The sequence below is a fragment of the Monopterus albus genome, unplaced genomic scaffold, assembly GCF_001952655.1.
Source record: "Monopterus albus unplaced genomic scaffold, M_albus_1.0 scaffold68.1, whole genome shotgun sequence".
NCBI lineage: Eukaryota > Metazoa > Chordata > Actinopteri > Synbranchiformes > Synbranchidae > Monopterus > Monopterus albus.
In genome coordinates, this window is record NW_018127948.1 from 1520221 (window position 1) to 1534044 (window position 13824).

The 13824-nt window shown below is 38.5% G+C and overlaps 1 protein-coding gene across 1 annotated transcript; it reads right to left on the reverse strand.

The window, feature by feature from the left end:
• Positions 1-6723: 6723 nt before the first annotated feature.
• Positions 6724-12983, reverse strand: LOC109962850 (uncharacterized). Its single transcript, XM_020604914.1, has 5 exons — positions 12916-12983; positions 12678-12739; positions 10415-10546; positions 9120-9249; positions 6724-7327 (listed from the first exon to the last, which is right to left on the reverse strand). Exons 1-5 carry the CDS (start codon positions 12981-12983, stop codon positions 7081-7083), a joined length of 639 nt encoding a protein of 212 aa, XP_020460570.1. The 3' UTR covers positions 6724-7080.
• Positions 12984-13824: the final 841 nt, after the last annotated feature.

The following is a 13824-nucleotide window of genomic DNA, read 5'->3' on the forward strand; positions in this document are numbered from 1 at the left end:
CTGCTTCCTTGTTCTAATTTGACATGTTCAGTTACCGAATGGATAGAATTCAGATAAAAGTAGCATCAGGGCCAATTGGTTTATTAACCACCATTATTCCACTTAGGTGACATTTTGGCTCTGAGATATGTACAGTATGTCACTTTAAATCAGCATAGAATTGTCTGATGGGCGCTCTGCAAAATGTTTGTAAGGCATTTTCCAGTTCATGCAGATTAAGATCTTAAAATGAAAGGAGGTTAGGGGATTGCCACATCCTACGCCCTCAGAGAGCTGAAGATTTATCCTCTAGATGTGGTCCTTTAGATGTGGTCTAAAAATGAGCCGAGAGCTTCAACATCCTCAAACTGTAAGAATCAAGCAGAACAAGGTATTGACAGCAACAGAAGATACGACATAGAGACAGAAACAGACCTCACAGCAGCTGCCCTTTTTCCAGCCTATTGCTGACTTCAGTTTCTGTATGTAAGATGCTGTATGAATTCAACTTTTCAGAACCCAGAATGCATTAGAAAATATTCCATAAAGATTAATATTTCTACATATTACTTTTACCAGTAGTTGTTTCAGTAGCAGCAGAACAGTGGGCTAGGCAAGGGAAGTTCATATAGCACATTTCATCCATTTTCTATACCACTTAGTCCCAAACAGGGTCACTGGGGGCTAGAGCCAATCCCAGCCAGCTGCAGGCGAGAGGCGGGGTACACCCTGGACAGGTCGCCAGTCCGTCGCAGGGCTAACACACAGATGAACAACCACTCACACACACAATCACTCCTACAGGCAATTTTAGAGACACCAATCAACCTATGCTGCATGTCTTTGAACTGTGGGAGGAAGCCAGAACACCCGGAGAGAACCCACACAAGCACAGGGAGAACAGGCAAACTCCTGAAAGGCCCCAGGTCGGCCGGGGCTCAAACCTGGAACCTTTTCACTGGGAGGCAACAGTGCTAACCACCGCGCCACCATAGCACATGTCATTCATGCAGAAAACATTCAAGAAAAAAATTGTGTAAATTGAGTAATGGGGGGCCTGTGCCCCAGTGGAGCTTAATGCCTAGCAACACCCCTGCCTCCCTCCACAATGAGCCACATATACTTCAGCTGACAAGTCGTCCTCCAGTGCCTTCCATGTTTCCTTAGTAGAATTTATGAAAGTTCATTCTCATTCTTGATGTTTTTTCTAGTAAGTTGTCAAGAAAAATATCACCATCAAGTTTTATCTAATAAAAGTCATTTTACTTTACTGGCTGAGGGGTCTGGCCTTAAATCTAGGAAATGCAAATGGCTCCATGAGCCAAGGAAAAATGATGCAATCAGTCTGTTTTGAGCAGTCATCTGAGTGCAGGTAAGAATGAAAGCTGTGTTTACAAGCAGTGGTGCAAATGTTGTATACAAATACTGATATAAACACCATCTGGACAAGAACTTCCTGTACTTAAAGATGAACTTTGGGCTGTACAGATGTGTCTTATTCAAATATTAGTAAGTTTATTTTAAGGAAACAACAACAAGCAGCAACAAACACTTATTGTAATCGCATTAAACTTTGGGAAATAATATATCTAGCAGGTAATATCCACTCATTGTTCTAGGGGATTTTAACAGAGCAAATCTCACCCACACAGTGTCATTCTGTTGTACAGTCATGGGTTAAGTGTTCATCAGAGTGATGGCCCAGGAGAAGAAACTGTCATTGTGTCTGGTTGTTCTGGTGTACAGTGACCTGTAGCACTGTCCAGAGGGGAGGAGTTCAAACAGATTGTGTCCAGGGTGTGAGGGGTCTGTAGAAATCTTCTCTGCCCTCCTTTTGACCCATGAGGTGTACAGGTTTTCCATGAAAGGTCTTTAATGCTCAGTTCCAATTTTTTTGTCAGATCCAGGTTTTCTGTGTTGATGGTTCACATTCATGTTTGCAAGTGACATGAATTCAGCATCAATTTGAACACAGTTAAACTGAAATTTGAGTCACAAGTGTGCAAGAATAACGTCAGTTTTGCAACAGTCAAATTATGCAATTCCCTCAAAAACTATTCAGTTATGATGTCCCCAGCAGTTTGGATTGAACAGAAGCTTCTCTATAAAATGTCCAAGAACTGCAAAACATACTTATATCTCCACTGACCCCGTCACTGGCATTGTTCTCTGTGTTTATTTTGTGAGGGTCAGCACTGAATGATGACGACAAGCAATATGCACATGTGTAGATATGAATTGGATCTAGGACCACATATCGAAGTGACCCAGGTCAGTTATGAGATATCCAATTTGGGCTTGATTCAATTTATGTGTATAATGCCAACTCACAACAACAGTTGTCTTGGGGCACTTTACGTAGTCAGGTCCAGACCTTAAACTATTATATAGAAAGCCCAACAAATCCCTCTTGAGCATCTGATGATCTTTGCATAACTTACTTTGGCAGGTAATGTAAATATAGCTTAAAAATACATGGTTAGGTTTAGGAAAAGATTGTTGGTAAAAAGCACATTGCTTCCCACTAGAATCAAACACGCTTCTGTGGAAATGTCTGATGTTTTATGACCAACCCATCCACCCATATACTTCACCACTAATATATAGCCAGAGCATTTGTTCTGGGTGTCAAAATACTGACACAAGTAGGTTAAGACTTTACTGGAAATGTTGTGCATATCATTATGCAATGTCAAAGGTACCTAACAAAGCACGAGTATTTAAATCCCTCAAAATGAGAATGGGCTGAAAATGTCCAAAATCAACCTGTGCCTTGAATGTTTCATGGTGATAATCGTGATATTTTGAATTATACTTTCTCAAAAAACATCTAAAATAAACCTGTGAATCTCTTGGTTCATTGACAAACTGTCCAGCAAAGCATCTGATCAATGTAACTTGAGAGGAGGTGGGGGAAGAAGAACTCAATCCCACTTCCATGCTATAATTCATCATCACACAGTGTTACTGGTCTGCTTCACTTGACCAGTTCACAAGTGGCCTCTTCTTCTGTCCTCTTCACATTTCTGTGTCACAGGGGCACTCAAATCAATAATAGATTTCATGCTTTCTGGTGCCAGTGGTAATGATCAGACTGAAGAAACTTTTATGTGTGGTGTGATCCTCGTGCAGAGAGATTAGAGATTCAGAATTTCTGATAATTATTAAACAGATTTTTTTTTTGTTTTCATTCCTCACAAATTATGAAAACATCTTGTTCTTTTTTGTACCCTTATTCTCTGGGATGCAAATTACCCACATTGACCTCTGACCCTTCATTTGAAAGGCGGTCATACTGTATGTCAATGTATGTCACATGTCTGCAAGTCAGATGTGGTTATTGATTTTACAGCCCATCACTTACAACCTTAAGGTCGGGTCTGGATGTGTTGCAGTCACCCACAGATTGGGTCTCCCTTTTTTGAAAATTCATTTATGCACCATTTGGAAAGGTGAAGACCCCTAATATGCTGATGATATTTCTTTAAAAACTTTATTTATTGTGTTGAGTGAACTCTCAGGATATCATTCATTCATTTCATTATTTTAAGTCAAAAAGTTTCATATTCATATTAATAAGTTCTTAAGTGGTCTGAAAAAACAAGACTTTTAAGTTGAATTTATTTGAAATGAACAAAACTTAAACATTTATATAAGAAAATACTAGTTGATTCCCCTAAATCTCTGTAGTTTTGTTATACAAATGCTCAAATGCTAAATAAAGGCAAGGTTATGTGCTGTGCACAGTCATCAAAGCCAGTTAAGCATAGACACAGTGACGGAATTTATTTTCCCAGCTGTTTTCTTGCTGCTTGTTTTAATTTTCAGATGTACTGTAGATGATTGAACTACAAGATGTAGCTTATGGTGCAGCAGCTGAAACAACAAGCTCAGCTTCTGAAGAAGAGATATTTTCAGTTGTGGGTGATTTTTATATGCAAAGTAACTAGTGACTATCGAGCTCTCAACTAACTTTAGCTGAGTAAAAAAAAAGACAATATTTTCTTCTGAAATGTAGAGTAGAACTATTAAAGAAAAAGAAAATCAAAGCACTGTACTTAAATAAATGTAGTTAGCTATGTAACATCGCTGGTTACTGTTATTGCTGATGATTTCATCATTTTAGCCTATAATAGATTAGATTATAGCCTGTTTTGCCTGTTATATGCTTGTGGTACTTCATGGAGGTGTTTTTGTCACTAAATCTCTTTCACCCCAGTGCTAGCACTTTTTTATGCTACTGTACTCTCACCCCGTTTCATCCTATCTCTGTGCAATCTGTCCCACATCATCTCCAGCAGGGGGGCAAAAGAGAGCAAAGACAGATTACACCCTCTGTGTTACAGTAAAGTGTATGGGATTACTGATGTTTCTCTCAGTGGCTCTGGTGTAATACAAACTGGGTCAGAGCTCAGAGACTCAGATACAGTAGGGTTTGGTTTGAGTTTTTGGTGCTGATAGTTTTGAATTGAAGACTCTGACAGAATATATAGTTCATATCCAGCAAGTCTAAAAATTAGCATTTTTTATAAATTACAGGCATTTAGTTCTTTTTCCTTTTTCCATCAAAATGTTTTTTTCAAACAAATATAAAGAATACTATGCGTGCATGCCTACCCAGTTTGTTTTTGTTCAAACTCTCAATCAGTAACGGACCTCCAAATGCAATGCAGAGCTGCGCCACGTTAGTTGTCAGACAGAACACAAGGTTGACCTAAAAATTAAATGTGAACATATTCTTAAAAGATTTATTGGCAAGTTCATATATTTAAAATTGTTTTAAAATGTGTCATGTCTATTTATTATTAACAATGTTCTCTCAAGATTATCAGTCCTCTTGCATTTCACAGCTCAGCTAATAGAATCACACATTTTACGACTGAAACGTGTTTAATGTGAACATGAGGATGTAGGACACTAACGTGAACATTTGATTGCACTCATGCTAACCTTGTATCTATAAACCAGATTCTTATCAGACATTTTCAAAATATATAAAGTGTGTATCTGCTGCCTCTGCTGGAGACTCCTCATTCACTGAATCACCCTTATATAATCATTTGTAATAGCAAATACATTGTGTAGGAAACATAATAGAAGTTGTGTTTTCTAATGACTTAGTGAGGAAATAATGTTAATTTACAGTATGTATTTGGAAAGTGATAAATATGTAGAAACTAATAATTGGATTCCAAGCAGCTTTATACATACTGGTAAAATTTGTTTTGAAAGGAATAACAACAGAAATGATGAATGAATGCAAAAGGTGAATTTATTTTCAGCTCTTATAATGCAGCTGTTAATATAACCCCCAAACCAACAAGTATATTTGTCCAGGAGGCATGCATAAGAAACAGATCATGTGCTTTTATTTCCTAGCTCAGCTGTACTACATAGACATACAGACCTGGCCAATTATCCATCTGTCTATTAACTATACCCCTTATCCTGTTGAGGGTCATGGGGAGCCAATGCCAGCTGACACTGGGTGAAATGCAAGGTTGCTAATCTATCACAGGGCCAAAATATAAATCAGCATTTTTAGTTTACCAGGCATTTAAACAACAACAAAAATGAACGACAAATTGTTTTGAATCATCGAAACATTTGAAATAATTTGACTGTATTTTTACAGTGTGGGGTTCCAGCGGCATGCTCTCCCTGTGCCTGTGTGGCTTCTCTCCAGGTTCTCCGGCTTCCTCCAACAGTCCAAAATCCATGCAGCTTAGGTAGATTGGTGACTCTAAATTGCCAGTAGGAGTGAGTGTTTGTGGTCGTTTGTCTACATGTCAGGCCTGTGATAGAATGGTGACCTGTCCAGGGTGTACCCCACTTCTTGCCCAATGTCAGCTGGGATAGGCTCCAGCCCCCTGCGACATTCAGGATAAGCGGCATATGGATGGATCGATGGGATTCCAGGGGTCATAGTGTGGCAAGCAAAATCAAACTTAAAAACTTACAACTCATATCAGATTAAAAAATCTGAACCACATTGACACTGATCTTTCCACTACTCACCTACTTAACCTAGACTTGGTCTTTTCATTGACTTGTAAAACAATTAATCATATACTTTGGTTTCTTTGGTGGTTATGTTATGCAATGATGCTACTGTGCTTCCAGAAAAAGCAAACCAACATGGAATTACCAGCACTTACTTGTGCCCTTGTACGGAGAAGTAGTCAGGGGGAAGCAAACACATTTTTTGGAGTAGCTTGTGGTGAGACACACCATAAAAAATACTGATGAGGGAACTGGAATGGAAAACTGAGGCGGTGTTCAAAATTATTCCCTTCACTCCTACACAGTGGACTATATTTACTCTCTGCCATTTTATTTACATGTCAGAATTGTGGGTATTAAATATACACTCCATGTTGTCCTCACAAATTTCCACTATGTAATGAAAAAGGTAGTGTCCCTGCCATGAAGAAAACATTACATTTCATGACAAATTGCAGTCATAAAGCATCTCACCTGTAAGTGATGATGCAAAATAAGCCTCTTAAATCCCAATTTATTGCTTACTTGAGGGAAAACTAGTATCCTTTATGTAGGAAATAATTAAAAATGATTTCAGACACAGCACATGTTTGGACTTCTGAACTAGGTATCTTTCTAACCTGTGTCCATCAATTAGATTAATTATACATTATAAACAGTGAATGGTCTTTATTAACTGTGTGCACAGATTATACAGCCATGTGCATGAATTAACAATCTGTGCACATACTTTTGCCTGCATGAGCTCATGATCTCACTGGATTAAGTCTGAAAGAGGCGTTTAGTCCACATATGCCAAACAAGAGATGGCACCAGATGAAACCAGTTGATGACAGATTTGGAATTTCAAGATTTCCCAGTTAGTACAGTTTACTAATTCCTGTGAGAACAAGTGAGAGTGGAGGTGTTTGACTCTCCCTGAAACAACCCTGAAAGGCTAACATTACTATGTGGTTCTTTACAAGTCAAAATGTTATGTAACATGATAATAATGAATTTACAGAAGAGCTAGCTTCTGAGTTCAAGCACTGACAGATACAACAAGCAGAGACAAAGAACAGCCTGAAGAGGAGCCAACACCAGAACAGAAGAAATATTTCATTGGCCAGTTGGAGGTTGGATCTTCTTTTTAACCACCCTCCTTGTCTGTCTGGGGATGGAGGCTGGGGCTGGAGCAGGAGCCGGAACCTGGTGAGGAGCGTTGGGGTTGTTGGCACGGCCAGCCTTGACCTCATCAATGAAAGTTTCTATGGCGGTGAACTTCTCTGTCAGGTCACCCAGGTGAGATTTCAGGGCATTGAACTCCTTGTAGAGGTCATCTAAAGCCTCAGACAGCGGCTGGATCCTGAGCACAGACACGGCAAATGGTTAGGTCATCTGAAGTTGTTCTGGATCAGGAGCCAAGAAATCAGATTGGTCTGTTGGTCACGTTTTGTTGTCATCTACCCATATTTCAGTATTCCAGTAATTTCTTTCTGGCACCAAGGTGCAAGAAATAAAGACATGCTAACATGAAAAACATAAACTATAAAACAAGTAATTTGATAAAGATATGAATGCAACTGCACAAAATATACAACTACAAATAAGGAAAGAATTGAGAATGTCATTAAAAGGTGCAGAAGATCTTTTAAGTGTTACCATCAATAATCAAAGTATATCCAGTATAACTGTAGTCACAACTATGCTCAAGTGAAGGTCAAGCATCTTGAAATAGATACTTTAGAAACTGTCTCAAGATAAAACTTTGAAAATTATGCAATTTACCTCTGTTATTCTTTCATTACATGTATATAAAATGCACCAAACACTGAAGAATAGCCCTATCCAGACAAAAGTCCAAATGGTGATGTTATAGTATAGAAATGGGGGGAAAATGTAAGAATTTAGACATGTACAGTGCAACCTACAGCTAGGTTTCCTTTATCCACCTAAGAGATTTCCTTTCCTTTTTAACCTCTTCAAATAAACATCCAGCCTGTAGCCTGGTCACCATGTTATGATGATGCTCAGCTGTGTAGAAAGATCAACTCCAATGTGGAACATAATCAAACTACATCAGAAGATCCTGTCTGACTTTATATAAAACTGTAGGCCTGTTTAATGTAGGACAATAATACAAACAGGTTCATAAATACACATTAATTCAGTATGTACATTTTTTTTATATTTTGCAATTGGATTAATGAAAAAGTGACAAATTAGAAGAATTATAGCTGAAGATGCCAGATGAAAAGAAAATAAGAGAGAGAATGATACTTTAAACATGGCTACTCCAGAAATGTTTGTTTAACTATTGGACTATAATGATATCCTCTAACCTGCGGTGAGGAGCAGGAAACACCAGACTTCCTTGTGGAAAACTCAAGTGTTTTTAAAACTGCAGTTTCAGCTGCAGTTTCTTATGACAACATGTGCCACAGAGTGTACCCCTCAAACTCCTGAATTTATTTTCAGCCTACAGCACAAACCAAATGTCTGTGGTGTTTCTCTACACCCAGCGTGTTTAATTAAATTTTTGTAGGATATACCAGACTATGAAGATCTCTGCCCTATCATTTATGATGATAATTATAGAGAACTCTTAGATGATTTACACAGAACTGAACACAGCTGTCATCTTTACCACGGTGTCTTCTGTTGACATTTCTCCTCTACATAATGTTTTTACACACTGTGTCTTACCGGAGGGCAGAAAAAGACCATGAGGAATTGAGTCTTACAAGCAACTGAATATCTAACTGTGAAATCATATTTAATCCATCATTTTGAAATTGAAATAGTCCTGAATGGCACTGAAATATTTAATTAAACCTGTCTGTAAAATCTGTCTGAATTTATATAGTTTGAATTCCCCCTTGAAAAATTTCCAGAAGGTAAGTTCAAGTTGCAGAATTTCTTCATAGTTCACAAAAAGAGATAGAAAAGTGTCCAAAATTCAGAATTCTTCAGTTAGATAAAATTCAAATTAAGACTTTCTTTGACTCCAAAGACTCTGTGGTACAAAGAAACATTTTGTTAGAGCGTATGTTTTGACCAGGTCCTCCAACCTAAACAGCCATATTCTTTTTAAGACCTCTGACATGGTTCACACTCTGCCTTAGATACCTTTCTTTTGCCCCTCTCTCCTTTCATACCTGGCATAGTCGGGCAGCAGAGACTGGTGATCATTCTGTAGGAATCCTCTCATCTGGTTCAGGATGTCGAACCTCCAGTTGTCCAGAACCTGAGTCAGGTTGGACACACCGCGCATGTTCACCCTCTCAGCTGAGAAAGAAAGAGTACATTTACAGTTACTGCACAAAAAATAACTTGGTTCACCACTACAAAACTGATGTTCACACACACTTGATGAGTGCTTGACATGGCAACATGCTGTATGGCACAATGGGGAAATATGCTACTACACTGTTTCTTTCTAGAATTAGCTATAAGTCCAGAAGGATATTTTCCTCGCTTAGCATAAGAACTGGAAGTATACGGCTAGTTAAATTCTATTTAAAAGTTCAAAAATACACCTAACGGTGCATCTAAAGCTCTTTAATTAACAATTTGCATTTCATGTTTTTAAATAGCATTTAAAATTAAGTGTAAACAGCATGTAAACATACAACTTTTAATTTTTATAACAACTTTTAATTTTTATATTTCTGGGAATGTAATCAAGGTTGGCGGCATAGCAGCTTGGTGGTTAGCACTGTCGCTTCACAGCAAGAAGGTTCCGGGTTTGAGCCTAGACCAACCCAGGACCATTCTGTGTGGAGTTTGCATGTTCTTCCTTTGCCTGCGTGGCTTCTCTCCAGGTACTCCGGCTTCCTCCCACAGTCCAAAGACATGCAGCTTAGGTGGACTGGCAACTCTAAACTGCCCGTAGGAGTGAGTGTATGTGGTTGTTTGTCTCTAAGTGTCAGCCCTGTGACAGACTGGTGACCTGTCCAGAGTGGACCTTGCCTCTCACCCAATGTCAGCTGGGATTGGCTCCAGCTCCCCTGTGGCCCTATTCAGGAATAAGTGGTATAGGTAATGGGTGGATGGATATAATCAAGATCAAACACTGTGTAAAGTAGCTTTGGGGGTGCTAATAGGTGTAATTGTTAACTTTGGACAAAGCTAGACAAACAAAGTTGCACAAAGTCAAGTTAACACAAAGACTGGAAGCAAAGGGAATTCATAGTCTAGCTCTACTAAAAGCACCTCTGCCAAAGGTGAAAGTATTTTGACTTTGTACATTGTTGTAAGTTGGAGGCCTGCACGGTTTCCCACGTCCTCAATCTCAGAGGGGTCAGTAAAACTTAAAATCCGAACAAAGACAGGTCGGCTCTGAACAGTGAGGTTGCAGTGTGATCTTGCACCTCTAGCCTTGACATCATCATGATGAGCCCTGAACTTGACCTTTGACTCAGAGTAAACAGAGAGTAATCTGGGTGCTCACAGCCATCCCTGTAGTTCCATTCATCAGTGGTTGTTAACGTCGGCCTCCGCCTCTGGGCCTGCACCATTGCCATGGCAACAGCCAGTAAAAGCAGCATCACGCTCAGTTTCGAGGCCATGATCAGACCAGTACCTGGGGGAGAGAGAGTATGTTACTGACATTAATAACATATTTTATATAGCCCACAACTTTACTTTTGATTCACTCTCACGACTCTCGGCTGTGCAGCTGTTCTTGTGAAAAGCTCTGATAAACCCAGTCTATACTATCTACTCACCAAACACCTGAGAGACACAGTTACAGACTAGCTGATGAAAAAGTGTTACATCCAGCAGCTAAAGAGTCGAATATTTCCCTTAGGAGTTGGTAGAAACTGAAACAGAGCTAAAAAAAAAAACAGCAAGCATTGGGCTTGGACATATGGACTCAAACACAGCTCAAATATGCAATGATGTTGCTCCATAACTGCTGATGTGTTACGAATAATTGTTAAAAAGTTTTTCATAACAAATTTAAAATGTGATATGTCACTCTTTTGTTTACAGCTTTCTGCACTGCTCAAAAGTAACAAATAAGTAAATAAACAAGTTGATCACAAACTATGAAATAACGTGTTGCTCCACAAGGCTCCATACTTGGCCCATACATTATCAGGAGGCACGGCATAAGTTCTCACTGAAGTGTATACTCTAGATGAGACAAGCTCCAGTGGCATTCTTTTCAAATTTCAGTCTAGACTAGAAGCTCAGATGTTCTTTCACTCAGCTTTCACTAAGCTAAGACCTGGTTCAAACCTCAGCCTGGTTTTTAGGAGCATTGTTTTTTACTTGCACACAATTTCCAGAAAACTAGAAGTCTGCTTCAGCTGTCAGCGCTTTTAAATTTGACACTTAATGCTTCTCTTATTTTACTCTTATGTAAAACACTTTTAAGAGCCTTGTTGCTGAAATTTGCAATACAAATAAACAAAATTTGGTTTGCCTTGCCAGTTTATCTACTTACATCTTTTTATTCTTTTTTTATTTATTGACTTCTTTAATGCTATACATGCACACACCTTTTTTATTGTCAACTTTTTTTGTGAGCACTTCATCTATATCTACTGCATCTACTGTTACAAGGATCGTTTAACTGAATGATACTGTAAGTTGATTTCAGAAAAACTGCCACTGTGTAGTTTAGTGAAGCTTGAGTGCAACAATGGCACCATAGTAAATCAGTTATATTGCTTACAAACCTCTAATGCTTCAGCATGTCTTGCATCTTCATTACACTTGAACGAGCAGAAGCAGGGCAAGTCAACATATTTTGCAATACATCAGCATAATTAATCATCTTTTGGTTGAGTCTTTATGACATCCAATCTTCTTTCCTGAAATACACAATTTTCACTGAGTCCATCCAGCCTGAACCAGCATGTTGAAGGGATTACACTTCTCAGTGAAGCCTGTATGCTGTTCTACTACTGTGACTGCCAACCCTGATAAAGCAGAGAAAAAGAAAATCTAACTTTTCTGAGTACAAACGTCTATGTCTTCCAGGTGTGTCAGAAGGTGGAGCAGAGGAAAAAGCCTGGTGGCTGAACTCTCAGCTACTGCAGTCAGTTTACAATAAAAAATGAGGCCAAGCTCTAGTCAGATACATTAGCTAATACACAAAACTGAACCAACAAAGCAACTGTGGAAAAATGAGAAGGGGAGCTGCAGAGACATGCAGAATACAAACTACCTCAGCAACTTTGTGTTTGTTACAGTGATATACAGTCACTCACTCACACCCCCACACACACTCACCCACACACAAAATTAAATACACCCAAAATAATACACAAAGGCTCTAGCAGACTATACAGTTGGTCATCTTGGACATATGTGTTTAAAACAATTTCTCATATTTGAAAGATGGATGTACTGGTCAGCTCAAGTTCAACATTAATAAAGTGTTTCATTCCATCCCAAGCATACACAGTACTTGTGTTTTTATGCAGCATGAATACCAACAATGCTTATAAAAAATAATTTTTCATGGCGGCTATTTTAAACATGTTTGTTTTGGATACAATTAAAGTAAAGCAATTTTTGAAAACAAGAAGAGCCAGAAAATCAAGACAAGAAATAAAATAATACAATTTACCTGTGTAAGCAGACCTTTCTTCTTTTTGATACTTCTCCTTTCCTTTTCTTAATAATTTTTGACTGGAAAAAATGAAAAATCATTGATAAATATGACTAATATGTAAATAAATCCCACTCTCTGCACATACCTATGTAATAATATGTGTACCTGTTGTTTTGCAGCTCCTCTACTGTAACACTTCCCAGGAATCTGAACAGAAGGCAGTGACAGGCATACAATAACTACAGAAAAAGAGAGAAAGAAAACACACACACACCCCTGCACACAAGCATGCATCCACATGCATATACGCAACAACTCACACTTTTACTTTCAACCATGCACACAGACACACACTACTGTAACACACAGGATCTACCCTTTACCCCATCATTATGGAGGCCCAGTGGTCAGCATAGCGCAGTTTCGGTTTGAGGCAAAGCTCCAGTTTCATCTTTTTTGACCAGCGTGTGTGTGTTCCTTTTTAATGTGACCCTTGGATAAAATAACGTCATGGATCGTTCAAATATGAGGTCATTGGTGTTTTTTACCAGTCTGTGCTTGTGCTCTCAACACTGTTAGAAAGAAAGAAAAAAGAAAGATAGAAAGAAAGAAAGGAAGTACTGTAGGCATTATGAAATACACAATCTATAAAGAATAAATAAAATACACACTCACCAGCCACTTTATCACTTTATTCAGCGGTATCTCTATATTTTTGTCCTCCCCAGCTATGTACAGTACACAAGAGGGTCAGAATATAGGAACACCTTTGAATATAATGTAGTACAACGTCACCTTTAACTATGGCCTCAATAATAAACATATAATTGAATGCATACATTTATGATCATTTCACCAAAAACTGAAAGCTTCTGAGCTTCATAAACACAGATGTTAAGACAGAAGTGTTGCACTGAATTGCAAACAATTGTACAGGTGTACCCAATAAAGTAGCCTGTGAGTGTGTGTGTATATAAGTGTGTGTGTGTGTGTGTGTGTGTGTGTGTGTGTGCAGGGCTGTTGTTTGGGGGTTCTGTGCAGTAGAATATCTTAGCTGTTCCTGATGTTGTTCCTGCCATCTGTTTGAGTGTCTCTTACAGCATAGAAGTGCCCTTACTTTTTTAAAATAATGCCTTATTTAATATATAACATTGGACTTGAAGAAAGAAAGAGAGAAAGCATTTATGATTTTTGTCTGTCTTCAACTGTTAAATAAAGGTTAAGTTTAGAAAAAAACAAAAGACTGGGATACGTCAATGTATCCTCTTAGATGATTGGCTGTTACACACGTC

What these genes read in the sequence shown, in the direction of transcription:
- LOC109962850 (XM_020604914.1), bottom strand. Translation starts at nt 12,983, where the DNA reads ATGAAACTGGAGCTTTGCCTCAAACCGAAACTGCGCTATGCTGACCAC. An exon ending in ATGGAACTACAGGGATGGCT is followed by an intron (nt 9,250 to 10,414) that starts GTGAGCACCCAG and finishes TTTCTTTCTCAG; the next exon opens with CTGAGAGGGTGAACATGCGC. An exon ending in CTGCTGCCCGACTATGCCAG is followed by an intron (nt 7,328 to 9,119) that starts GTATGAAAGGAG and finishes GTCTGTGCTCAG; the next exon opens with GATCCAGCCGCTGTCTGAGG.